This window comes from Kogia breviceps, chromosome 4 (assembly GCF_026419965.1).
Source record: "Kogia breviceps isolate mKogBre1 chromosome 4, mKogBre1 haplotype 1, whole genome shotgun sequence".
Lineage (NCBI taxonomy): Eukaryota > Metazoa > Chordata > Mammalia > Artiodactyla > Physeteridae > Kogia > Kogia breviceps.
Window position 1 is genome coordinate 136627696 of NC_081313.1, and position 27202 is coordinate 136654897.

At 46.0% G+C, this 27202-nt stretch overlaps 1 protein-coding gene across 2 annotated transcripts in view; it reads left to right on the forward strand.

The window, feature by feature from the left end:
• Nucleotides 1–27202, forward strand: part of ADAM19 (ADAM metallopeptidase domain 19) — an 89050-nt gene that overhangs the window by 57893 nt on the left and 3955 nt on the right. The window contains exons 10-22 of one of the 2 annotated variants that reach the window (XM_059062929.2): nt 1469–1553; nt 2233–2372; nt 4448–4625; nt 7848–7937; nt 10345–10540; nt 12064–12172; nt 13384–13588; nt 14331–14408; nt 14522–14630; nt 15662–15806; nt 16646–16730; nt 17023–17247; nt 26592–26744. In XM_059062929.2, the coding sequence (XP_058918912.1) occupies nt 1469–1553; nt 2233–2372; nt 4448–4625; nt 7848–7937; nt 10345–10540; nt 12064–12172; nt 13384–13588; nt 14331–14408; nt 14522–14630; nt 15662–15806; nt 16646–16730; nt 17023–17247; nt 26592–26744 (1798 nt within the window). The remainder of the gene's footprint in view (nt 1–1468; nt 1554–2232; nt 2373–4447; nt 4626–7847; nt 7938–10344; nt 10541–12063; nt 12173–13383; nt 13589–14330; nt 14409–14521; nt 14631–15661; nt 15807–16645; nt 16731–17022; nt 17248–26591; nt 26745–27202) is intronic. The other variant, XM_067032006.1, reaches the window with a different exon arrangement.

Genomic DNA, 27202 nt, shown 5'->3' on the forward strand with positions numbered 1-27202 from the left:
AGATAGTGCAGGAATAGTGTGTTTGGGGGGAGGGAGACATGGGGGGAGAGGGTGGTTGTGTTGGAGTTTGTTCAATCCCCAGAGAGAAAAGAGCAGAAACTGATGGGGGTCGTGGTGGCCCGTGACAGCCCCCCGTGGTGATTATCTAGTATTTATTAGTGTTGACTTCCAAAGGTATTCTCAGGAAGTTACAACAAAAGGCACATACATAATAAAACCAAATTTTTTTCCTGTTTCCTAAATATCTCTGAAACAACAATCATTTAAACCTTTGTTTACTCTTTAAAAGAAACCGGGGAAATAGCCGTACCAAAAACCTGAGTGCTTACTTCATGATGGCACATTTACCTAGGAAGAGTCTTTGGTTACCAAAACTTTGGCCTGATCTTTGAAAGCCTGGAGTTCTGCTTTGGGCAAGACCTTGAATCCAGTTTCCAGTAGGACTTCCTCGGAGCCATGTGTGAGTTTATCAGATAACCAGTAGGGCGTCATAGAGATTTGCATGTATTTTTTGGCAGATTGTTTCTCTGAAGATAAATGTGCCTTGAATTCAACAAACATGTATTAAGCACCCACTATGTGTCTGATTCTCTGATAAGTTCTAATGACCCCAAAATAAATGAGATAGCCTTGACTCTCTAAGATATCATGGTCTAAGTAAGAAGACAAACACAGAGATATAAAAGCATGATGTAATGAACTTCCATGTAGATGCTTTAAATAAATTTCACGTTTGTGGCATGCACGAGAACACTGGTATTTTATTCATTCCTTTGCCCCTGCCCTGGAAGCGTACAGCTGAGAAAAGCATGTATTAAACTGGGGGAATGTAGCTGGCTGTTGGCAGATTAGGAGCACAGTTGCAAAACAAAGGCAGAAACAGCTCATCCTTGCACCCAGCTGCACTTTGTGAGGCTCCTGATGGGACACATCTGTTTCCCTGGCCGCAGAGTGATGCAGGAATGAAGCATCAGCCCCCACAGCTGCTGCCCTGACCTCCTCCCCCCACCCCCCATCCCCATACACATACTACAGAGCCAGGGATATGGCAGGGCACCCTGGCAGCTGGCGGAAGTGGGCATGATTCACTTCAGCATCAGAACCTGTGCCACCCTTCCCTCATCCCCACCCTCTGACCTTTTCCTCTGCAGCAGGAATGGGATGCAGCTTTGCAAGCCCTGCCCATTTCCTTCCAGGAATGGGGCTACGGGCATATTGTGGGAAGAAGTGAACTTTTGCTCTCTCTTCTGTTTCTCTGGAGCAGTGAGAGAATAGGTGAGAGGAAGTGAGAGGTGTGGTGACCTGGAGGTTATCCAGCTGGCCTAGAGTAGTGGGATCTCTCCCCTTGGGAATGATCTGGGAATGTCAGCAGGGCCAGGGAATACCCTGAGGGCCACCCACTCCTGGGCACATGGCAATAGCCCTCTCGGTCCTCACTCCAGTCACCCTCTCTCCTTCCCTCCTGCAGGGGCATGTCTTTCCACGGCACCACCATCGGCCTGGCCCCCCTCATGGCCATGTGCTCTGTGTACCAGTCTGGAGGGGTCAACATGGTGAGTCTCAGCCAATATATTGATGCTGCAGAAGGCGGAGAACTGCCCCACAAGACAGGAAGTAATCTTCTAAAAAATAATTTTATATTAATTGTTGCAGGAAAAAAGAAGATTGCACATAAAGAAGGGCAGTTGTTTAAAATGAAGGCATTAAGTTCTAAGACGTGGAGGTACTCAGGGATGAGTTTTCATTTATTATAATTTATCCCCAATTTTCAAGCTCAGGAACACCTCAAAGCAATTACATTAATCATACATCACTAGACGTCTTATATGTTCCAGACCAAGGGCTGAGAACTTGTAAGATACAGAGATAAAATGTTTTTTTTTTTATCTGAAGTGTTGTTCTGTGTATCTGTATGGAACAAGAGCCTGTCTCAGAGTCACAGGAAATTATTGCCCTCTTTTGAAGTTCTCTCTGACTTGGTGAGTGTTTGGACTACTGCTGTCTGACCTGTGAAGTAGACAGCAAGGAGGCTGCTGTCCATTTATTTGTCCACCCCTCTATCCACCTGTATTTATTGACAGATGCAGCAGGGTAGTTAAGAGCACGGGCTTTAGTCACTGAACCTGTACACACAGCAATTGTATAATCAGTGGAGGGCTGTGAGGCTTGGCTAAAGAAGAGGCAGGGCTGTAGCGCGGAGCTGTCCTTGACCTGAACTGTCTCCCTGAGCAGGACCACTCCGAGAATGCCATTGGCGTGGCTGCCACCATGGCGCATGAGATGGGCCACAACTTCGGCATGAGCCATGATTCTGCGGATTGCTGCTCCGCCAGCGCGGCTGATGGTGGGTGCATCATGGCAGCCGCCACCGGGTGAGTCAAGCAGGAAGGTGAGACGGGAGGACAATTACGGCAGAGCGGGAGAGGCCAGTGCGTCCTCCGTGTTGCTCCGGGCCCAGGGAGCCTGTGTTATGATAACGGGGGCATTGAAGAAAAAGGGGGTTTTGACAACAAAAGCATTGGAAGAAGACCAAGAAAACAATCATGTGGAAGGAGCACAGGTTTCTAGCAGGAAGTTTGGTGTGGTGTGACCTTAGATATATTTAATTTCTGTCTTGGGGTTCTTTAGCTATAAAATTGGCATAGCCACGTGTGTCTTTTCCACTTCATGAATTTTTGCTGAGAACCCATTTATAACAGCCACAGTCCTTAATCCCTTCGTGTGAACGAAGTGTGATCAGTACTGTTATGCCTCAGGGCATATTGAAAGTGCTGAGGTAGCCTCCAGAACAAGGAAAGGGAAGGGGAGCATCCACACACCCCACAGTGACTCCTCAGGGAATTTACAGGCTGTGTTTACCACAAGGAATAAGGACAAGGCAGCTCCATCTCCCTGTGGTTGTGAGGGGTCTTTAAACCAGAACCTTTGAAAAAGAATTCTGGAGTTGCTTAAAAGTCAGTGCCTGGACTCAGACAGCAGAGAACACTGGGTTCTTCCGGGACCCTAGTCACTCTTCAGAAGGCACCATGGTGGGAGCTTGTGTTCCTCCCACCCCAAACCATTAGGGTCTGCTTATGCTTCTTAGGGAATGGTGTGTCTCCAAGAGGAGATGCAGGGGCTTCCCTGATGACGCAGTGGTTAAGAATCTGTCTGCCAGTGCAGGGGACACGGGTTTGAGCCCTGCTTTGGGAAGATTCCACATGTCACGGAGCAGCTAAGCCCGTGTGCCACAACTACTGAGCCTGCACTCTAGAGCCCAAGAGCCACAACTACTGAGTCCGTGCGCCACAACTACTGAAGCCCGCGTGCCTAGAGCCCGCGCTCTGCAACGAGAAGCCACCGCAGTGAGAAGCCTGGATACTGCTACAAAGAGTAGCCCCCGCTTGCCGCAACTAGAGAAGGCCTGCACGCAGCAGTGAAGATCCAACAGCCTAAATAAATCGATCGATCGATCGATAGATAGGAGATGCAGCTTTCTTGGAGCTCCAGTGTCCAGTGTTCTCTCCTCTCTTCTCAGAGAAAGTGACACACAAAGGATGATGTTGACATGCAGGGGACAACTCCATGGGTCATGCTCAAATCCCTGTGAGCTCACCATTACGTCCACCTCTTTCTCGCAGTCTGAAAAGCATATTTGTAGACAAATGGTTGAGAGAGTTGTATTAATTACTACTCCAATTTGTTTTTAAGCTGTTCACAAATTTTAGTAGTTTAACAATTATTAGTAACAAGTTCTTTGTGACATTGCTGACAACTGAAGAAAACCCTCCAGTGTTTAACCTTTAGTTGGTTTAGAGAATTGGGACCAGGATAACTCTTCCCTTATAGACCCAAATTGTGGTACTGACCTGCCGCCAGAGAGTGTATGACTTTTGACTCTCTTTCCCAATAGCGGGATCCAGGACCTTTCATATTCTTGTGATAAAGACCGTGTGTTTGTGAGTTAGCTGGCTGAGTTTGGAGTGCTTCCCGCACCCTTAGAACAGAGATCAGATCACTGGCCCAACAGAGAAATTAAACCCTTGAACTTGGCCTTTTTTGGCCTGGTCTTCTGTTCTAAGAAAATCTCCATCTAATATCAGCTTCAGGAAGAGTTTGGGTTGGCTGGAATTTTATTCAGCTCTAAGGCTCAGGAGACCTATTGTAACACACTAGTTATCCTTTATTTATTGCAAGTCCTTCATGAAAACAGCTGAAATTGTTGCTTCAGATTCTCAAGTAAATCCTCCATGGAGCGTGAGCAAAAAAGCATTATGGGGTGGTTAATATTTCTTAATTCTTAGAATGTTAATGTACAGGTGATGTTCTAGGGGGGCAGAATATATGTGCATGGGACTATAGGGGTCTGAGTGCAGCTGGAATCGGCCTCATGGGCAGCAGGGTTGATGCTGTTCTGGCTGCTTGATGCTCAGACTCCCAGCTAATTCCAACCTTGTTCTTCTCCCAGGCACCCCTTTCCCAGAGTGTTCAATAGATGCAACAGGAAGGAGCTGGACAGGTATCTGCAGTCAGGTGGAGGGATGTGTCTCTCCAACATGCCGGACACCAGGACGCTGTATGGAGGCCAGAGATGTGGAAATGGGTACCTGGAAGATGGGGAAGAATGTGATTGTGGGGAGGAGGAGGTAAGGTGTTGTGCTGGTGCTAGTGGGAGGGGGAAGAATTTCCACTGGCTTCAAATCTCAAGGTTAAAGAGAATGCAAGCGAAAATTTAGTCATAGGCATTTCCTGCATACACGTGGCTATCAAAGACCCCATCACAAATAAGATGTGGGGAGTAGGCCTTAAATATGGACCATTTCTATAGACTCTCCCGGTTTGAAGTTGACATTGTTTATGTCCACATTGGGGTGGAGTGCTCCTTGTGAGCATCACGTCTACCCAGAAACCACGGTCTTTGCCAGTGAAGCCACAGGTGGCCTCCTTGGCCCTCCAGCTGTGCTGAATTTATTCTGAAGGCCATGCAGCCAGATATATGAACTTGAACCTGGGCCCTTATGAGGATGCTTAAAATAACAAGCTCATGCTGTTTGGCCTGGAGAAGAGATGATTGAAAGGAAGGGGATGTAGGAAGTGCCGGCAAGTCTGAAAGGGGCTTCTAGGAGGAAGAAAGAGCAGAACTCTTGGTGTACAAGCTCTTTCCTTCCTTATAATCTTCAGAATGAGAGTGGTGGGCGTACAGTGTAGCTCTCTCACTTTTAACAGATGCTTGCTGTTCTGCAGAAAGCAGAACTGAATAGTTTCATATCTGTTTTTTGAAGGATGAAAATATGTACGTTAACATGCAAAATAATTTGTGGGAGAATGCGTGAGTATTCTGTGTATTAAGAATAAACTATGCGGGTGAGATTGAGCGTCTGTATATGTGGGAGAAGACTATTTGATCTTATAATTTTCTCTATGGTTTGACTTTTTTTTTAACGCCAGCACGTAACTTTCATAATAAAACAAGAACTAGTTAAAGGCTTACCATCCACACCACCATGAGTTCAGAGAGATCAGCCCAGACCCTTCAGAAAGGAGAGAGTTGTATTATCACGGAGGGCTCAGTGGTGTTGAAGAGCAGCCTGTGAGTGGGCTTGGCCAGTTGGCTTATATTCAGAGGAGCTACTCATTCAACAAATATTTACTGAGTATGTGGTACTATGTCATGTGCCAGGGATAGGAAAATAGATAGGCAGAAAAAATAGACATGGTCCCTGTCCTTGTGGAATGTATAGTCCAGTGGGGGAAACACACATTGACCAAATAATTGCAAAAATGTATAAAATACAACTGTGGTAAGTGCTAGGAGGGCCAATGGCATGATGCTAGGAGTACATGTAATTAATGTGAGGGGAACTGCCCTACTCAGGTGGGAGCGTGACCTCTGACCCCATAGCCGAAGGCTCAGGTAGGCGTTGGCGAGGAGCACAAGGTGGCCAAGGCACATTTCAGCTAGAGGAGGAACCGTGCCTTAGGGTGAGAACAAACATGGTGTGCTAGAAGGGAAGGAACACAGGTCTACCTGGAGCCCAGGGTGCTAGGAGATTCATGGAAAGAAAGTGTCCTTATTCCTTCTCTGAGGGGGAGACAGGTGGATGAGTATCTGTAGTCAGGAGCTGGCATGCGTCTCTCCAACAAGCCAGACCCGGACAGTGATGGGTATGATATGGTTAATAAGCACGGGGTGGGCCCCAGGCAGACATGGCTTGAATTCGGTTCCAACACTTGCCAGGTATGTGCCTTGAGCAGCCACTGGACTTGTCTGAGTTGCGGTTTCCCCTTGTGTGAAATGGGCATAATTGTGCCTCATAATCCTGCTGTGAGGGACCCATGGACGGGCCTGTCTTTATAGCAGGAGTGTGATAGGGACATTCGGAGTCACTGGGCATCTCATCATCTTTTTAAAAAATTTTATTGGAGTATAGTTGATTTATGATGTCGTGTTAGTTTCAGGTGTACAGCAAAGTGAATCAGTTATACGTATACATATATCCAGTCTTTTTTAGATTCCTTTCCCATATAGGCTGTTAGAGAGTATTGAGTAGACTTCCCTGAGCTATACAGTAGGTTCTTATTAGTTATCTATTTTATATATAGAGTAGTGTGTATATGTCAATCCCAGTCTCCCTATTTATCCTACCCCTTACCCGCTGGTAACCATAAGTTTGTTTTCTACATCTGTAACTCTATTTCTGTTTTGTAGATAATCGTATCTTTTTTTAAAAATTAATTAATTAATTAAATTTTCGGCTGCGTTGGGTCTTCATTGCTGCACACGGGCTTTCTCTAGTTGCAGCGAGTGGGCTCAGTCGTTGAGGTGCGCGGGCTTCTCACTGCGGTGTCTTCTCTTGTTGCAGAGCACGGGCTCTAGGCGCGCGGGCATCAGTAGTTTCAGGGTGCGGGTTCAGTAGTTGCAGCACGCAGGCCCTAGCGTGTGTGGGCTTCAGTAGTTGCGGTGCGTGGGCTCTAGGGCACGCGGGCTTCAGTAGTTGTGGTGTGTGGGCTCAGTAGTTGTGGCTCACGGGCTCTAGAGCGCAGGCTCAGTAGTTGTGGTGCACGGGCTTAGTTGCTCCACGGCATGTGGGGTCTTCCCAGACCAGGGCTTGAACCCATGTCCCTGCATTGGCAGGTGGATTCTTAACCACTGCGCCACCAGGAGATTCCCGTCATCTTTTTAAATCTCATGCTGTATGTCAGCAAATCAGGACCCGTAGGGCAGGAAGGAAGAGAGGAGAGCATGGATCCCCTAGAGAAGGGTCCAGGCCAGCGAGCGTTCAGGAGGAGCAGATGGCAAGAGAAGTCTGGGGAAGCAGGCGGGGGGCTGACGTAAATTGCTCGGGAGTTGTTCCAACACGCCCTGACTCCTGATGGCCTCTTTTTATCAGTTAGTAAGGTTTAGGAGTGTGGGGGGCAGGAAGGGCAGCAATAGAAGACATGATCTCTGGATGTTGTGTTGCGGATGAGAAAAACAAATCACAGAATTTCCATATAATGTGCTAAAAACCATGTTTTAGAAGAATCCGTGATTACAAGGAGAAATGGGCATATTATGTTAAGTTAAAAGTACGGATACTATGATTTTGTAAAATGGGTATATGTCTATGTATGTATATAGGAAAGTGCTTAGAAAAATACAAAATGTAGTTGTGTCAGGTTGTGTGTTACTGATGATTATGGATATGTATATTTTCTACGATGTATACGTATTACTTTAATGCTAAAGCTATAAAGTGATTTTTTGGTGGAGACTTTCCAGGGGCCTGTGGGGCAGGGTAGGGGGTAAAGGCCCTCACCCTGCCTAGTCCCCTGTCTCCCTGCCCTGCTGCCCTAGAGGCTCACGCCTCCTCCCACTGCCTCCCCAGGAATGTGATAACCCCTGCTGCAATGCCTCTAATTGCACCTTGAGAGAGGGGGCAGAGTGTGCCCATGGCTCCTGCTGTCACCAGTGTAAGGTAAGTGGCCCTTTCCTCCCTGCCCAGGGTTCTGACCTAACAGTCCAAGACTCTGCTGGGGAGTAATGGCCAGGATTCAGCCTCTATCCTGGGGAAGTGGTGGCATCAAAGCTTCAGAAACATGGAGCTAGAAAGGGCCCTTGAACAAAGTTTACTTTTTTCTGTATTGGGCCTCACTGAGTTCAGATCATCCCAGAGGGCTGTGTGTGCCTCCTGGAAGATGGGAGATTAAACAAAAGAAAAGTGTCCAGAAAGAGTAGGCTTGATTTTATTTGGAGCTCATAATAATCTTCATCACAGTTTTGATTAATATTAATGAATTGCTTATTAGGTGCCGGGCATGGTACAGAGAATTTTGTATATGTCATCTCATTCAATCCTTACAAAAGCCCCATGAGATGTGCATTAATATCCTCAATTTAAGATGAGGAAAGTTGGGGGCGCTCAGAAGGGGTAAGTGGCTTCTCTGGGATCACACAGCCAGGAGGAGGCTGAACCAGGTTGACCTGACTCTGGAGCCCACTCTCTTAATATTGATATGAAAGATCACATCATTTTTACCACTAATATTACTATAGGTCTACAGTCTCTTATCTATAATTCTGAAATTTAGGAAGTTCTGAAAACTCAAAAAAAATTTTTTAACGTATTTATTGGTGGCAAAATTTGACCTGAATAGACATGAGTCTGATTATAGTCTTAAAAAAAAAATCACACTTAAAGTGAATATTATATTTCATTGCAGAAATATTAATGTGTATGATTATAAGGTATAATCCTAGTCCTTGCTGGTGGGTTATGTGACATACATGTGTATGTGTGTGTGTATATATATATATATATATATATATACACACACACATATGTATGTACATCTGTGTAGTGTCTGCTTTCTAAAATCTGTAAAGTCTGAAGCCCATCTGGTGCCAGGGTTTTGGATAGGATTGTGGACTGTGCTTCCACCTACCACTTGCTGAGGGCTCATTATGTTCCACATACTGTTCAAGTACTTTATCGGAACATGCCTTCTAGCATGACCTTCTAGCAATAACCACGAGAGGGTTATTACCCTCACGGGTGCATAAACATAGATCTTACTGCTGGTTAAGGAGTTGGGATTTGAACCCAGGCAGGCTGGCTCCAGGGTGGGTCCTCTTCCCCTCCATCCTGCTCTCAGGTGGAGAGATGCATCCTGAGGCCACCCTTGAACTGAGACTGTCAGAAAGCTGCTCAGCTGGCCCATTCTTGCCTTCTGTCTTGGGAGGGCCTTGTGGGTGGCGTGGAGTCACCCGGGAGTGTGGAGGGGCGCTGTTCTCAGACGTAGCTCTCCTTGCCTGGTTCAGGGGAACTCCCACGCCATCTGGTTTGACTCTAGGATGCACCCGGCGGCCCCCAGGGAGGCTGTGCTAGCTGGGTCGGGTCCTCGAGTCTCAGGCTAAGGCCCGAGAGTGAGTGTGGAGAGCGCCCATCTCCCAGTTCCAGGATTTCAGCTGGGATCTTGGAAAGGAGTTCCTGGAGAGAAGTGTGTGGGAAAAGATGAGGCTTGGAGTCTGAGACCTTCAATTCAAGCCCTATGTGTGATTTGGGGCAGCCTATTACCCATCCAAGCCTCGGTTCTTTATCTGTAAGATGGGAAGAGTATACTAATAACTGACCACCCTGGGAGGCTGGAAGACTCAAGTGGAAACTCAGTGTTTACCAGTGGCCCAAGGTGTGCTATTGATCAGGTTATTTGATCTGCAGAATGAGGCAAATAGCAGTATATCTAGCTCATGGATATTGTGAGGATCTCATGACTTGAGTATGTGTGACATACTTAGCCTGGCAGTAATGGGGATGTGTTATTGCCAGAGTGCTTTGTAAATTCAAAGATGTATGAATGCTACTCTGTGTATGTGTGTGTGTGTGTGTGTGTATCTCTACATATATATTAGTGGACTTGGCTCTTCTGTCACTTACTAACCATGAGACTTTGGAGACATTATTTAACCTCTTTTGCCTCGGGTTTCATAATCTGCACAATAGGGATAATTATATTACATAGGACTATCATGAAAACTAAATGAAGTAATATTCGTACTGGGCACTTAAGTGGGAGCTCCATAAAGTAGCTGTTATTACTAAAGCACTTAGTAAACTGTAAATTGTTGCATAAATATTATTTTCTACCTACTTCTTAAGACTGCTATGTAGAGTTAGCCTTTGTGAAAACACCTCGAAACCCTAAGTCACTATTCATATCAGATGAATGATGGTGATTTGAGCTAATGAGGTCATGTAAAAAGCACTCTGAAATCACGGTAATGGGAAATTCTGTTCCACCAGAGTGATGCTCACGAGCCCTCGCTGGGAGGGTTGAGGGCAGGAGGCAGATTGACCTTTTTTCCGCTCTCGTTCCTCGGCTTAGCTGCTGGCCCCTGGCGCACTGTGCCGTGAACAGGCGCGGCAGTGTGACCTCCCGGAGTTCTGCACGGGCAAGTCCCCCCGTTGCCCCACCAACTTCTACCAGATGGACGGCAGCCCCTGCGAAGGTGGCCAGGCCTACTGCTACAACGGCATGTGCCTTACCTACCGGGAGCAGTGCCAGCAGCTGTGGGGTCCTGGTAAGGCTCTCCTGGGGGGAAGGCCCTCCTCCCACCCCACCGCTTCCTAGCCAGCCTCCCCCTTCAGGCACTCTGGGTAGCTTAGAATCCTTGGCTTTAAAAACAGCGTCTCCAGATATTACCTTTTCTCAGTCCCCTTGCCTCAGGGTAGACTTTCAGGGAGAGGCAGTAGGCAGTGTTCTTCCTAGTTCCTTGATGCTTTAAATTCTCAGAGTGGGTGAGTGGATAAGAATAATCCAACAGGGCTTCCCTGGTGGCGCAGTGGTTGAGAATCCGCCTGCCGATGCAGGAGACACGGGTTCGTGCCCCGGTCCGGGAAGATCCCACGTGCCGCGGAGCAACTAAGCCCGTGAGCCATGGCCGCTAGGCCTGTGCGTCCGGAGCCTGTGCTCCGCAACGGGAGAGGCCACAACAGTGAGAGGCCCGCATACCGGAAAAAAAAAAAAAAAAAAAAAGAATAATCCAACAAAAATGGCAGAGGATGGAGACAGAAAAGGAAATGCAAATGTCCTTAAGCTATAAGCAAATTATAACAACTATGGGATGGGATTTTTTTCATGTTATCATATTGGCAAAGACTGAAGAATTAATATAATAAGGTAATAATACTAATACTATAACTATAACAGCAAGAACAAGAATAATATAGTTGTGGAGGGTGTGGGAAAACAGGTAGGTACAAACCCAAGGGAAAGCTGTTTGGAGATACCAGAATTTTAAGTGCACCTGTCATTGGGCTCATCCATACTACTCCTTGGGGATGTATCCTACATTTGTACTTGCACATTTATGTGAAGATAGATTTACAACGATATTTATTGCAGCATTGTTAGTGATACCAATAACAACCTATAAATCCTTCAGTAGGGACCACTTAAAGTAATTCTGGTACCTCCATACGTTGGGACACTATACAGCTGAATAAAAGGAGGCAGCTCTGAATGTACTGAAAAAAAAAAAAATCTCGTGCAATAAATTAAGTGAAAAATGCAAGATGCAGACCAGTGAATAGACTATGCTGCCACTTTTTATTAGATACATTATCTCTAGAAGATACACAAGAATTGTATCTAGACGGTAGAGATAAAATTATCTTTAGAAGATACACTGTGAATTAAGATTGCTTCACCAGGTTGTAGGAAAGTAGGAACTGGAATGACTAGGTAGAAAAAACTGAAAGACATGCTTTACTCTTTAAAATGTTGTGCAGGTATTACCTTTAGTAAAAAACCTGAAATGGGACAAGCCTTCTTCATTAGAGACAAGGCTTAGCACACAAACCTCCCGCAGATATAAAACCTCAATAAGGTATAAAGAACTGATGTAAAGCCTTTTTCTATGAGTAGGTCTTGAGGAGATGGGGGTCGAATAACTGATGGGGTAAAGAAAGAAAAGGCTGAATATTCCCTCCCCTAAAACTTTCTTAACCTTCTGATTTTGCCAAGGGCTAGCTCTGCCCTTTGGGGGCTCTGACTTCTACTAACGTTGGCTAGTGTACTGATGAATGTTTCTTGCCCACCCAGGAGCCCGGCCTGCTCCTGATCTCTGCTTCGAGAAGGTGAATGTGGCAGGGGACACCTTTGGAAACTGTGGGAAGGACATGAATGGGAAACACAAGAAGTGCAACATGAGGTGATGACCAGAGGGCAGACCCCATGAGATGAGGGTGACCAAGCAATTCCTGCTGTGTCCTCACTCCCGCCCTCTCAGCAACTTGGCTGGCCCCAAACTGGGCCTTTAAATAAATCTGTTCCAGGCCCTTTTGGCAATGTGCCATTCAGCCCTAAGGAAGTCAGAGGGAGGGCATGGATGGCAATGCTTCCTAGAAAGCTGGTCCGACCTCCTCCTCGGACCTTCTTATAGTAGGGCGGGGCATCAGCCCTCTTGGGTCATTTCCACAGGGTACGAATTATATCCTCATCCGAATAGCCTGTTATTCACCCATTCATTCATTCATCTATCCATCCACCCACCCATCCACTATCTACTGTGGTTCTGCCATGTGCCAGATACTGTGCTGAGTACATGGAACATAACAATACAGTGTAATAGTGGAAATATGGTGAGAGCCACCCAACCCAATGTTAGTGGGTTGAAGTGGTTTCCCAAAGGAAGTTACGCCTGAGATTTGGAGAAATTATCCAGTTGAACAGGATGGGGAATGGTGCTGGTACCTGGGAGAGTGTACCAGGCAGAGAGATGAGTAGAGAAAAATGCTTGGTAGGAAGAACTGATAACAATTTGATATAGTTCAAGTATAAAGTTGGGGTTCAGTGGGGAGGGGGCTGCTGAGAAATGAGCCTAGCTAGTCAAGCAGGGACCAGATCATGAGAAGCCTCGAATGCATGGCTAGGGGAGTTTGGACTTTGGCTTGAGAGCAGTGTGGAAATTAGACTCCTATAGGGCAAGACTGGAGGCAGGGAGACACAGTTTCCTGGTGTCCAGGTGAGAAAGGATGGTGGTGTGAATTAGAGTAGGTATATAGGAGGGAGGGAGTATGGGAAGTCGGGGATGACACCAGGCTTCTGGCTGCAGCACTCGAGTGCGTGGGGATGCAAGGAGCATAAGGGGGCAGGTTGCTCAGGTCAGGCAGTTGTCCTTGCAGTAAAGAGGACTTCCCAAGGCCAGCTCTCTGGCCTCGATCTGCTTGGGGATAAGGATCTAGCATCCTATCCTTGGTCTCAGTCCACATGGGGTCTTTCCTGCTGAGTCCCTACAACACACTCATTGTCCTTTTGCCTCTCCCCACTCCAAGCCTGGTCAAGAAAGATTGAAGCTCTTTGGTGCCCCAGCTCTTCCCCTGCCTCTGATTCCATCTCCTTCCTTCCTTCTCTCGGGCCCAGAGATGCCAAGTGTGGGAAGATCCAGTGTCAGAGTTCAGAGGCCCGGCCCCTGGAGTCCAATGCAGTGCCCATCGACACCACCATCATCATGAACGGGAGGCAGATCCGATGTCGGGGCACCCACGTCTACCGAGGTCCCGAGGAGGAGGGTGACATGCTGGACCCAGGCCTGGTGATGACCGGGACCAAATGTGGCCATAACCACGTGAGTCCCTTTCTCCAGCCTCACTCAGTCGCTGGGTTGCAGTGACTATAGTGTGAATCTGGAGCGAGGGTGCCTGGGCTCAAGTCCCAGCTTCCCCAACCTCTCTGGCCCTGTGGCTTGCTTCCTTTATTAAGCATGTTAGTAAGAGCAAGACCCACCTCACAGAATTGTTATAAGGATTAAACGAGATAATCCCTGTAAACCTGTTTAGAAGGCTGGCTATTATCTCTTTTGTCCTCATCATTAATTATCTTATGAATTGAGAAATGGACTAGACTAGGAGTCAGGGAAGCCTGGGGCAAATAATGGCCGCATCTCAGAGTTAACTATGAGAATGATGGTATAAAAAACATTTGAAGCACTTGGTATACTACCTGGCACAAAGTAGACAGCTGTCACCATGGTCATTATTTTTAAATATAATATTTCAATTAGTGCATATTAATATACAATTAAGTAGTTAACATATCACCAACATATAGTAATATAGAGTGGAATAACACATATTTATTAAAAATATAATATTTGGTTTTTTCTCCCTAATCACACAAGTTATAGCAGAGTTTAGTTAACTACCATCCTGTCCTTGGCTTTTTAGGTTGTTTTTAATTTTTCACAGTAATAACCTGAAGTAGGCTGCCTTTTTGAGTCCCGTAAGTTCTGAGTGCAAAACCCCAGTCTCCTAATTGCCAACCAGTGAGTGTCTCTTCCGTTGTACTGAGTGGCTTCTTCCTCGTTACAGATTTGCTTCGAGGGGCAGTGCAGGAACACCTCGTTCTTTGAAACAGAAGGCTGCGGGAAGAAGTGCCATGGCCACGGGGTACGCGAGCCCGGGGTTCTGGGGCTCCTCTGCCATGGTGTCTGAGGGGGCAGGCCCTATGGGAGGCCAGAGCTCTCCAGGGTGCTGACGCCTCTGCCCTGCCCTTGCTCCAGGTTTGCAACAACAATCAGAACTGCCATTGCTTCCGGGGCTGGGCCCCGCCCTTCTGCAACACACCGGGCCAAGGGGGCAGCATCGACAGCGGGCCCATGCCCCCCGAGAGTGAGTGCCCGGCCTGCGTGGGCCTCTGCTCACCTTTGTGAGGAGGGGTGGGTGCCATGGGGGCGGGTGGCACGATGCAGAGAGATAATGAGTCAGCATCACTATCCTGATTTTGTAGATGAGAGAACTAGAGGGACAGAATGGGAGGAGTGGCCCAGGCTAGCAGCCTGGTGGGGCTCAGCCTCAGCTGCTCTTCCTCTGTCCCTTCTATTGAGGGGCATGGTTCTGCTTAGAGAGAGATTAAGACAGATCACAGGTTACTGAATAACTGCATTCTTTCTGGGAGGCGGTGGTGGCGACTACCCCTTCTCGGCCACTTAAAAATAATCATGAATCTAGGGCACATTACAGTGGCTCAGATCTCCTTGGATGAACAAAGCTTCAAGTGAGGAACCAGAAACTCAGAAAATGTTACAGTTTTTTTAGTGGAAATCTAAGGGATTCTAGCTCTTTGGTTTCCAAGCTTTTAAAAAATAATAGAGAACTTTTTTTTTTTCAAGGAAGAAACCTCAACATATAAAACAAAAGTAGTGTGTCACTGGTCTATATATATTTTGTGCATTTAGATTTATAATTTGTGAGAACATTGAGGCAGTTCGGTGAAATCAAATGTGAAATTGTGGATTATGTGCGAAAGTTCTAATCTTAGATCAATCTATGACTCTCAGTGCTTTGTGTTGGTTGCTTTGTGTCCCGGAACATCATGGTTCAGGCTGAAAACTAGTGGTAGATAATAATAGAGCTGAAACTCCTTGCCTTAAAAGGTACTCTCTTCAATTAGGCAGAAGTGGCCGGAGAAGCTTTATTATGAGATCTGTGCCAAGCAAGTTGACTTGGTTGTTTAAGCTCATATGAGTGGCTTCCTGGTGGGACATAATGTGTGTTTTTTATTATAGTTTTTAAGTTAAAATAAGTAATACGAAGTAAATGAAGATCAAATATCTGAAGAGTGTCAGGAATACATTATTTGAAATCCACAGCTAAAGCTCAGACCGCTTCTAAGTCTTTCACTTGGGTTCTATTTCTGGAAGGTGCTGGTCCTGTAGTAGCCGGCGTGTTTTCGGCCATCTTTGCGCTGGCAGTCCTCATGCTGATGTACCACTGCTGTAAACAGAACAACAAACTGGGCTACCTCAAACCCCTAGCCCTCCCTTCCAAGTTGAGGCAACAGTTCAGGTATGACGGGGTGCCGTGAAGGATTTGGGGTCCACTTGGAGATCACAGAGCTTTCCGTAAGCAGTACCTGGTGAAAAAGTTGGTGGTGGTGGGTCTAATTCGGGGAAGGCAAATGCCAGGTACATGCCGCCCTCTCCGCTGCTGCCATGCTCCTTGACCGTGGCAGACATTACTAGCTGATTTTTATTAATAAGTAAGCTCGGCTGAGCCTGGTCCTCACTTTAGAATCCTTCTCAGCAGAATGCCCCAACCGATTCAATTTGGAATAGAAATGAAATCTCTTTGCTAGCATGTATCTAATTGATTTGCTCCCCATTTTAAAGGGCAGGAAACTGAGGCAACAGAGAAAAACTGACTAGCTCAAGTCAATCACAGGGGTGGCTGGACATCAGCTCAAGACAGAGTAATTTTTTTTCTTAAGCGATTCATTCCTTTGGATATTGAAGGTGTATAGTCTCTGAGTCCTCTATTAAATGACACTTTTTCCGGAGGGGATTTTAAATCCCAGGTCCTTCTGGAACGATGCCTGAGGGAGATTGGTTGATGGCTGGTGACATCCTCGTCTTCTTGGGGGAGAGAGGTCTTAAAAGGGTGAAGGAAAGGTGCTGAGGAACACTCTGCTTTGTATGAGGCCAATTGTCTTTCCTTGGGAGTTTTCCATGGGCCACCGTCTCCATGCCTAGGGAGCTGGGGTTCAGGAGGACCAATCCCACTTCCACCAGAGCAGACTTGGGAAGACTGAGCTGCTCCCTACCATGCCTCAGTCAGAGGGATGTCAGGCACTGATCCTCAATGAACAGCACCTCCTTTACTCTTCCTCTCTCCTTCCTTGTTACTAGCTGTCCCTTCAGGGTGTCTCAGAACAGTGGAACTGGCCACGCCAACCCAACGTTCAAGTTGCAGACACCCCAGGGCAAGCGAAAGGTAAGGGCTTTGCACCATGAACTTTGCTACTTTAACTTTGTCCCTCAGGACTCTTGCTAGACTTTCCTAAGCACCTCTGTGGGCCCATGGGATTGGTGATAAAAGACACTTTCTTGGCTTGAGAGATAGATGGTCAGCTGGTTCTGCCATCCCCTAATGTCTTTAAACGTTGCATCTGATCTCTGGGATCCTAGGCCTCTGTGCATGCCAGAGAGACACACAAGACCACCCTGAGGTTTTAAGTGCATTAAGGGTTCCTGTGTCTCAGGCGTTCCTTGTCTTATGCATACAGGTGACCAACACCCCTGAAACCCTACGGAAGCCCTCCCAGCCTCCTCCCAGGCCCCCTGCAGACTATCTGCATGGTGGGTCCCCACCTGCACCATTGCCAGTGCACCTCAGCAGGACTGCTAGGAACTCCCCAGGGGCCGGACCGCCAGTAGAGAGGAAAGAATCATCCAGGAGGCCTCCCCCAAGCCGGCCAGTGCCCCCTGCACCAAAGTGCATCCTCTCCCAGGTAAGTGGTTTCTCAGCAACGCTGGGCCGGGAGCATCACTTTTCAGGCCATCAGCCCTGAGGAGTGACAGAGGCTGGTAAGAGGCAGCTTGCTGACTCACGGGCTGGCTGCCTTTTCTGCATTCTGGTAGACACAGGGCACCCAGAGCATGCAGGTGATGGGCATGAGGAAATACACTACGGAGGGCTTCCTCCCTGGTTGGCCTCTTCTGTGACAAGCCACTACCCACCTTCCGCCCCAAATGGTGATGTTCAGTTAATGTTTCAGTTCCCCATGGTCTTTTTTCTCTCCTCGAGGCCTTTGCAAATGCTGTCTCCTCTGCCACATATACTTCCTTTTGCACGGCCAGCTCTTGTTCATCCTTAGATCTCCTCTTAGATGCCACTTCCTCTAAGAAGCCTTCTCTGACCCCCAAGCCTGAGTTTGGTGCCTCTGTACTTCTCTCATCATAGTACTTATTCCACCAAATTGTGCCTTTCGGTATCTTGCGCTAGTCGGGAAGTCTTACTGACGGACATACGGTGGTGCCTCGCTCGTCTGGGAGGCTGGTCAAGGGGCCGGGCCTCTGGGAGGGGTGAGTAGGGGCTGGGCTATCCCCCCACCACTGGTGTTCTTTGGAAGCAGAGCTGCTTGCCCAGCTGTCTGTTCACCTGGTGTGTCCGTGCTCTGGTGGCTCCAGCTCTACCTTCTGGCAGAAGTTCCTGTAGCACAGACCCAGATGTTTCCAGGACGGTGATCAGGCGTGGTGCCTTCCAGAGCCGCCTGTGCATTTTGGGTGTGGACCCCCTCAGGTGGGGTAGGGGACTTGCCCATTTTCCTCCTGGGACTGCCGTTCTTGGGCATGGTCCAGAGGGCTCCATGGGGCCCAGGCTGTCTCTGCCCCTAAGGACTGTGGTTGGCTCCAGGTCTTGGAGGCGGAGGGGTCCCTGGGACATGGCAGTGTCATGGTTTAGCAGAGCCGAGAGCATCAGTTTTGGTTCTTAGAGGATGCGAAGCTGCTACTCTCCCATTTTTCTCATGTGGGGCAGCCGGGGAATAGAAAATTCCATGCAGAAAGGGAAAGGAAAGGCTGACAGGGAGAGAAGAGGGAAGGAGAAAGGGAAAAGAGCAGGAGGAGTAGAGGAGAGACGAGGAGACAAGGGTGCGTTAACCTCCTTGGGCGGCCAAAACAGCACAGACCGGGTGGCGTAAATAACAGAAGGTTATCTTCTGGCAGTTCTGGAGGCTGGAAGTCCAGTACGCTTGGTTTCTTCTGAGGCCTCTCTCCTTGGCTTGCAGATGACTGCATTCTCCCGTGTCCTCATACGGTCCTTCCTTTGTGTACGTGCACCCTGATGTCTCTGTGTGTCTGCATTTCCTCTTATAAGGACGCCAGTCAGACCAGATTAGGGCCCACTCTAACGGCCTCATTTCAACATAGTCACCTCTTTAAAGGCCCTGTTTCCAAATATAGTCACATTCTGAGGTACTGGGGGTTAAAGCGGAAACGTATGAATTTTGGGGGTGGGCACAGTTCAGCCCATAACAGAAGGAAAGAGGAGAGAAAGGGAGGAAGAGGGGAGAAAGCAGCCACGTGCAGACAGGGGTGTGGGAAGAACAGACGTGGAGGAGGAGGGAGGGAGCAGTCCATTGAAACCACTGGTCCTAAAAAACCCACACTGGAGGCTTGTTCGGTGGAGATGGTGTCAGCCTCACCCCAAGGTGCCGAGCGGTAGGTTGGGGGAGGGGTCTCCAGGGGCAGTGGACTCCAGCTGGGGGGACGGGAAGCCTGGAGGCTCCATGACCTGCCCTGACTCCCACTCTCCCTGGTGGCTGCTGGCAGGAATCCAGAGCCCAGAGGGCCACCTGGCTGGTGCGAGGTATCTCAAAACACAGATGCCAAGCACGGCTTCTGCTGGGCCCCAGGCCCAGGTGGGGGTTTCTCAAGGGCGGGGAGTGGGAGGCAGCTTCTCTGAGCAGGCGGCAGGGATTAAATCAGGGCGCCACCCCCTTCCTCAGAACCATTCCAAGAAGAGAGTTTCTGCTGCCCTCATTTTCAGTGCTGGGTAGCTGTGTCTCACGGGGTTGAAGGGGCTACCCCAAGGTGGCGGTTTGTAAGTGGAGTAGCCAGGACTTGCACCCAGGGCTGACTCCAAACCCTTCACCACCCTGTGTGTCAGGTCCTGGCTTAGGCCCTGGAGTCCAGAGCTGAGATACCACCTGCCCTGGGGGAATTCACACTCTCCATATCTCAGCTCCACCACCTCCTAACTTGGCGACATGGACCACTCTGGAGAGGTGGAGGGTGAAGCTTCGTAACCTCTTCTATTCTCTCTACAAATGTGTATGAACTTCTACTCTGTACTAGGCAGTGGTTAGCAAAGCAGATGCCATCTCTGCCTCACAGACCTCACAGCTTGCTGGGGAAGAGACTGGTATACATGTAGTGACAGTAGTGGTAAGTGCTATGAAGGAGAGGTTCAGCATTCTTACAAAGAGAGTTACGGGGGACTTGACTTAGCCTGGAAAATCTGGGAAGGCTTCCCTGAGGAGGTGACATTTGAGCTGAGACCTGCGGGGTGAGCAGGCTGTGAGGGGTGGGAGAGGTTCTTGGACCAGGGACCTGCTGGTAGGGAAGCTTTGTGATGGAGAGAGCCCGCAGATGGAAGGAACTTCAAGGCCCCTGTGCCCGGGTCCCACGGAGCTATGATGAAAGGCTGGAGAGCCAGGGGAGGCCAGACTGTGCCATAGGCTTGGACTAGGAATTTGGACTGCATTTGATGGGAACAGGGCAGTGGTGGAGCATGGGTGACACCTACAGGGATTTCCATCTACAGGGAAATTTCCCTACAGATTTGCCATTTACAGGGATCTCACTTTGGGCTACATTTAGGCAAGAGGGAGGCACAGTGCCTGGGAGGGTGCCCAGAGATGCTTCTGAGACTATTAATCTTCCATTGTTTGACCTGGGTGAGGATTACATAGGTGTGTTCACTCTGATGATTCATCTGGTTGTATATTTATGACTCATTTCTTTTTATGTATATTATACTTTAATTTAAAAATTAGTTTTAAACAATGAAAGGCTCACTCTAGTGGCATTGTGATCAGAGGGATGAGACTGGGTGCAGGGGTTACAAGTGTAAACAGCGTCCAGAGGAGAGGCGATGGTAGCTTGGAGCGGGGTGGGGTGACAGCGGTGATGGGGTGAAGCCCATGAGGGATGTGTAGAAGAGAAAATAGACAGGGAAACGGTTGCTGATGAGGGTTGGGAGGGGATGACAAACCCACCCCCCCAAAAAAAAACACAACACCACACACACACAACTGCCCAGTGTCTGGTTTGTGCAGCTTGACTGATGGAGGTGCTACCCCCTGAGGACAGGAGCAGTGGGCCAGAGCAGTTCAAGGACAGTTTCTGCCTCTGGAAAACAGTGCTGGGTGAGGCCCCTCGTAGAGCAGAGCTGGGTCGAAGCAGACGTGGCCAGTGGCATGACCCTGCTCTAGGAGGCCCAGTGTTGCCATGCTGATGAGGCTCCTGCCCAGATCACCCGCCCTGCGTGTGCACTTGCACATACACAAATTGTTTGTTTGGCACAGTAAGCAGCCAAGGGAGCATGGCATTTCCCCCCGGCATCCTGACATCTGCCCCCAGCTGTTGCTTCCCCCAGAAGGTCTCTGTCCTGGCCTCCAGCAGCCACTGATTTGACAGCTGTCTGGGCTGGAAGCGTGTGGGATCGCATTGTCCTTCCAGGAGGGGATGGCGCTGGACAGCGTGGCGCTTTGGTCACGAGAATCTGCTGCTCTTTTTCATTTCTGCTCTCACTTTTCTGCTGGCTGAGAAGCTGCTTTCAGAAGATCTCTGATTTACTCCCACTCTCTCCCCACGCTTGCCTTTGAGCCATTTTTATGCTTGCTAGTGACCTTCTCGGGAAGGGGAGCGATCCGGGACAGTAGGCACTGGAACTCTCACCTGTGGAATCAGCTTCTCTCTTGCACCCCACCAGCTTGGGGATCTGTGGGTGGTGGCATGAGATCCATTCTTTGCCCCTTAAAATTTTTTTTTTTGATCACAGAATAAATATAGTTATTTAAATTTTTTTGACAGGTGCAGAGTTTTATTATTTTTTCAGCTAATACGTGTTGAGTGCTTACTGTATAGTAGGCACTGTTCTAAAGCTTGAGCTGTATCACTGAATCAAACAGAAAAGGACCCCTGCCCCTGTTTCTGGTATATTGGGGGATGGAGAGGCAGAAAATAAAAAATAAGTAAATTGTATAGTATGGTGGAATGGGATAAATGATATATACCAAAAAAGAAAAAGTAGAATAGGATAAAGGGGTCTGGGAATGCTGACTGGGGGAGTGTTGCAATTTTTAAAAATTGAAGTATAGCTGGTTTACAGTGTTGTGATAGATTCTGGTATATAGGAAAATGATTCATATATATATATATATATATATATATATAATTTTTCACATTCTTTCCATTATAGGTTATTACAAGATACTGAATGTAGTTCTCTGTTCTGTAGACTAGGTCCTTGTTGTTTATCTATTTTATATATAGTAGTGTGTATCTATTAATTCCAAGCTCGTAATTTATCCCTCCTGCCTCTTTTCCCCTTTGGTAACCATAAGTTTGTTTTCTAAGTCTGTGAGTCTGTTTCTGTTTTGTAAATAAGTTCATTTGTATCATTTTTTAGATTCCATACATATAAGTGGTATCATATGATAGTTGTCTTTCTCTGTCTGACTTACTTCACTTAGTGTGATAATCTCTAGGTCCATCCATGTTGCTGCAAATGGCATTATTTCATTCTTTTTTATGGCTAACATTCGCTTGTATATATATACCATATTTTCTTTATCTATTCATCTATCAGTGGACACTTAGGTTGCTTCCATGTCTTGGCTATTGTAAATAGTGTGACTGTGAACAGTGGAGTGCGTGTATCTTTTTGAATGAAGACATGACACCATAAAACTGGGGATATATGCTCAGGAGTGGGATTGCTGGATCATACGGTAGCTCTATTTTTAGCTTTTTGAGGAACCTCCATACTGTTTTCCATAGTGGCTGCACCAATTTACATTCTCACCCACAGTATAGGAGGGTTCCCTTTTCTACACACCCTCTCCAGCATTTATTGTTTGCAGACTTTTTGAAGATGGCCATTCTGACCGGTGTGAGATGATACCTCATTGTAGTTTTGATTTGCGTTTCTCTAATAATTAGTGATGTTGAGCTTCTTTTCATGTGCTTTTTGGCCGTCTTTATGTCTTCTTTGCAGAAATGTCTATTTAGGTCTTCTGCCCATTTTTTTGATTGGGTTGTTTGTTTTTTGATATTGAGCTGTTTGAGTTGTTTGTATATTTGGGGAATTAAGCCCTTGTCAGTCACATTATTTGCAGATATTTTCTCCCATTTCATAGGTGTCTTTTCGTTTTGTTTATGGTTTCCTTTGCTTGCAAAAGCTTGTAAGTTTGATTAGGTCCTATTTGTTTATTTTTACTTTTATTTCTTTTGCCTTAGGAGACTAGCCTAAGAAAACATTGCTATGATTTATGTCAAAGAATGTTTTGCCTATGTTCTCTTTTAGGAGTTTTATGGTGTCATGTCTTATATTTAAGACTTTAAGCCATTTTGAGTTTATTTTTGTGTATGGTGTGAGAGAGTGTTCTAACTATTGATTTACATGTGGCTGTCCAGCTATCACAACACCACTTGCTGAAGAGACTGTCTTTTCTCCATTGTATATCTTTGCCTCCTTTGTTGAGATTGACCATAGGTGTATGGGTTTATTTTTGGGCTCTCTATTCTGTTCCATTGATCCATATGTCTGCTTTTGTGCAAATAACACACTTTGATTACTGTAGCTTTGTAGTATTGTCTGAGTCTGGGAGGGTTATGCCTCCAGCTTTGTTCTTTTTCCTCAGGATCGTTTTAGCAACTCTGGGTCTTTTGTGGTTCCATATAAATTTTATGATTATTTGCCCTAGTTCTGTGAAAAATGTCATGGGTAATTTGATAGGGATTGCCTTAAATCTGTAGATTGCTCTGGTTAGTATGGCCATTTTAACAATATTAATTCTTCCAATCCAAGAGTATCTTTCCATTTCTTTGAATTATCTTCAATTTCCTTTGCCAATGTTTTTTATAATTCTCAGCATATCAATCTTTCACTTCCTTGGTCAGATTTATTCCTAAGTATTTTTATTTTGGATACAATTTTAAAAGGTATTTTTACTTTCTCTTTCTGATAATTTCATTATTAGTGTAAAGAAATGCAACAGATTTCTATATGTTAATTTTGTATCCTGCTACCTTGCTGAATTCATTTATCAGTTTTAGTAGTTTTTTTTTTTTTTTTTGGCCGTGCTGCACAGAATGTGGGATCTTAGTTCCCTGACCAGGGATCAACCCCACACCCCCTGCATTGGAAGCACAGAGTTTTAACCACTGGACCGCCAGGGAAGTCCCAGTTGTAGTAGTTTTTGTGTGAGTCTTTAGGGTTTTCTATATATAGTATGTCATCTGCATATAATGACAATTTTACCTCTTCCTTTCCAATTTGGATACCTTTTATTTCTTTTTCTTGTCTGATTGCTTTGTCTAGGACTTCCTATACTATGTTGAATAGAAGTGATGAGGATGGGCATCCTTGTTCCACATTTTAGTGGAAAGGCTTTCAGCTTTTCATTGTTGAGTATTATGTTGGCTGTGGGTTTGTCATAAATATCCTTTATTATAATGAGATATGTTCTGTCTGTACCCACTTTGGTGAGAGTTTTTATTATGAGTTGATGTAGAATTTTATCAAATGCTTTTTCTGCATCTGTTGAGATGATCATGTGAGTTTTGTCTTTTGTTGATGTGGTGTATCACACTGATTGAGTTGCATATGTTGAACCATTCTTGTGACCCTAGGATGAATCCAACTTGGTCGTGGTATATGGTCTTTTTTATGTGTTGTTGGATTCAGTCTGCTAATATTTTGTTGAGGATTTTTGCATCTATATTCATCAAAGATATTGGTCTCTAGTTTCCTTTTTGTTAGTGTCTTTGTCTGGTTTTAGTATCAGGGTGATGGTGGCTTCATAGCATGACTTAGGGAGTGTTCTCTCCACTTCAATCTTTTGGAAGTGTTTGGGAAGGATTGGTATAAGCTCTTTTTTGTATGTTTGGTAGAATTCTCCAGTGAAGCCATCTGGTCCTGGACTTTTGTTTGCAGGGAGTTGTTTTTTTTTTTTTTTTTTTTAAACCGACTCCATTTCACTTCTAGTTATCATTCTGTTCAAATTATCTGTTTCTTCTTGATTCAGTTTTGGTGGGCTGTGTGTTTCTAGAAACTTGTCTATTTCTTCTAGGTTGTCCAATTCGTTGGCGTGTAATGGTTCATAGTATTCTCTTATGATTTTTTGTATTTCTGCTGTGTTAGTAGTTATTTCTCCTCTTTCTTATTTTATTTGGGTCTTCTCCCTTCTTCTTGGTGAGCCTGACCAGAGGTCTGTCGATTTTATTTATCCTTTCAGAAAACCAGCTCTTGGTTTTATTGACTTTTTTTTCTATTTTTAAAAATCTCTATTTTATTTATTTCCTCTCTGATCTTCCTTCTGCTGACTTTAGGTTTTGTTTGTTCTGCTTTTTCTAATTCTTTAGGTGGTAGGTTAGCTTGTTTATTTGAGATTTTTCTTGTTTTTTTTTTTTAACATCTTTATTGGAGTATAATTGCTTTACAATGGTGTGTTAGTTTCTGCTTTATAACAAAGTGAATCAGTTATACATATACATATGTTCCCATATCTCTTCCCTCTTGCATCTCCCTCCCTCCCATCCTCCCTATCCCACCTCTCTAGGTGGTCACAAAGCACCAAGCTGATCTCCCTGTGCTGTGCGGCTGCTTCCCACTAGCTATCTATTTTACGTTTGGTAGTGTATATATGTCCATGTCACTCTCTCCCTTTGTCACAGCTTACCCTTCCCCCTCCTCATATCCTCAAGTCCATGCTCTAGTAGGTCTGTGTCTTTATTCCCATCTTACCCCTAGGTTCTTCATGACATTTTTTTTCTTAGATTCCATATATATGTGTTAGCATACAGTATTTGTCTTTCTCTTTATGACTTACTTCACTCTGTATGACAGACTCTAGGTCCATCCACCTCACTACAAATAACTCAGTTTCATTTCTTTTTATGGCTGAGTAATATTTCATTGTATATATGTACCACATCTTTATCCATTCATCTGATGATGGACACTAAGGTTGCTTCCATGTCCTGGCTATTGTAAATAGAGCTGCAGTGAACATTTTGGTACATGACTCTTTTTGAATTATGGTTTTCTCAGGGTATATGCCCAGTAGTGGGATTGCTGGGTCATATGGTAGTTCTATTTGTAGTTTTTTAAGGAACCTCCATACTGTTCTCCATAGTGGCTGTACCAATTCACATTCCCACCAGCAGTATCACTATGAACTTCTCTCTTAGGCTGCTTTTGCCACAGCCAATTGACTGTGTATGGTTGTGTTTGGGGGTGTTATAATTTTAAATAAGGTCATCAGGGAAGGACTTATTGAGAAGGGAGCAAAACATGAAGGTAATGTAAAAGCACAAAGGAAAGATTGTGCCACCCATAGACAAACAATATGGAAAATATGATTTCTTCTTTTTACAATTTTTATTTGCACAGGTAATACACATATATGCTCTTGTTAAAAAAACTGAATGTTCACTTGGATGACCCCTCTCCCTATGCACAGCCCACTCTGAACCTCTGACCTCTGTTATCAATTTGGTCTTCATCCTTCCTGACTTTCCTCTGTACCTGTGCATTTACATTGGTTGGGGGGTAGTGAGGTGACTTATTTTCTCTAAACTATCCTGTATAGCTTGTACTTCAGCTTGCCATGACTCTTGACCATCTTTCCACCTCAGCACGTATCAACCTACTTCATTCTTTTAAAATGCTGCATCGTATATCACTGTATAATTTTAGTAATTTGTTGTTGGAAATTTTAGTTATTTATAGTTTCTTTTAGCTGTCACAAACAGTGCTGCAAGGAACATCCTTGCAATTTCATTTTTGTGCACCTGTGCAAATAGTTATCAGAGGGAATGGAATTATGTATTAGGTCAGAGAACGATCATTTCTAACCTTAATAGATACTGCTAACTTGCTCTCCAAAAGGCTTTTTCCTGAACTTGTAAACGTGTATGCACACAATTTCTTTTTAAATGGGACCATTCTTTTTAAATAGTATATCCCTTTTCTCGTTTGCTTTTGACCTGTAAAATATTGAGAACATTTCCTTTTGAACAGGCCCCTCTGGCCTTTGAGTGAGGCTTGTGGCTTTCTCCCCAGGATTTCTCCAGGCCTCGTCCGCCCCAGAAGGCACTCCCGGCTAACCCGGTGCCAGGCCGCAAGAGTCTCCCCAGGCCAGGGGGCGTCTCCATCCTGTGGCCCCCTGCCTCTAGACCTCAGCAGACCCGGCCCCTGGCAGCGCCTGCCCCAAAGGTGAGTCTTCAGAAACACTCGAGGTAGAAGCTGGGACACAGCGATCCAGGGGGCAAAAGTATAGTTGAGAAGACAGACCAGTTCATGCTTCTTGATGTAGGGCTGGACTTCCAGAACAAAAGCAAAGGACAAAAGCTTAGCATTTCTTGGTGCCTGCATGACTGTCCCTTAAATTGGTGATAGGGGTTTTTTGGTTTCATGTGAAAGGTGATGTTTAGGAGGCTGAACTATGGTAGCTTCAAACCTAGGTCTGCAATTGATGAGCTGAGCTGAGCTGAGAGGCCCTGAGCAAATCACTCTCTTGAGACTCTGTTTCCTTATCTAGAAAGAGGTTTTAGGAAGCAGCAATAGCCAACCGCATCGGGTTACTGTGAAGGTCAAGGCAGTTAATTTACATTAACTGCTGGCCTGTGGTAGGCTGTGCACAAACGGCCCCTCTTAATACATCTTCCCTGGGG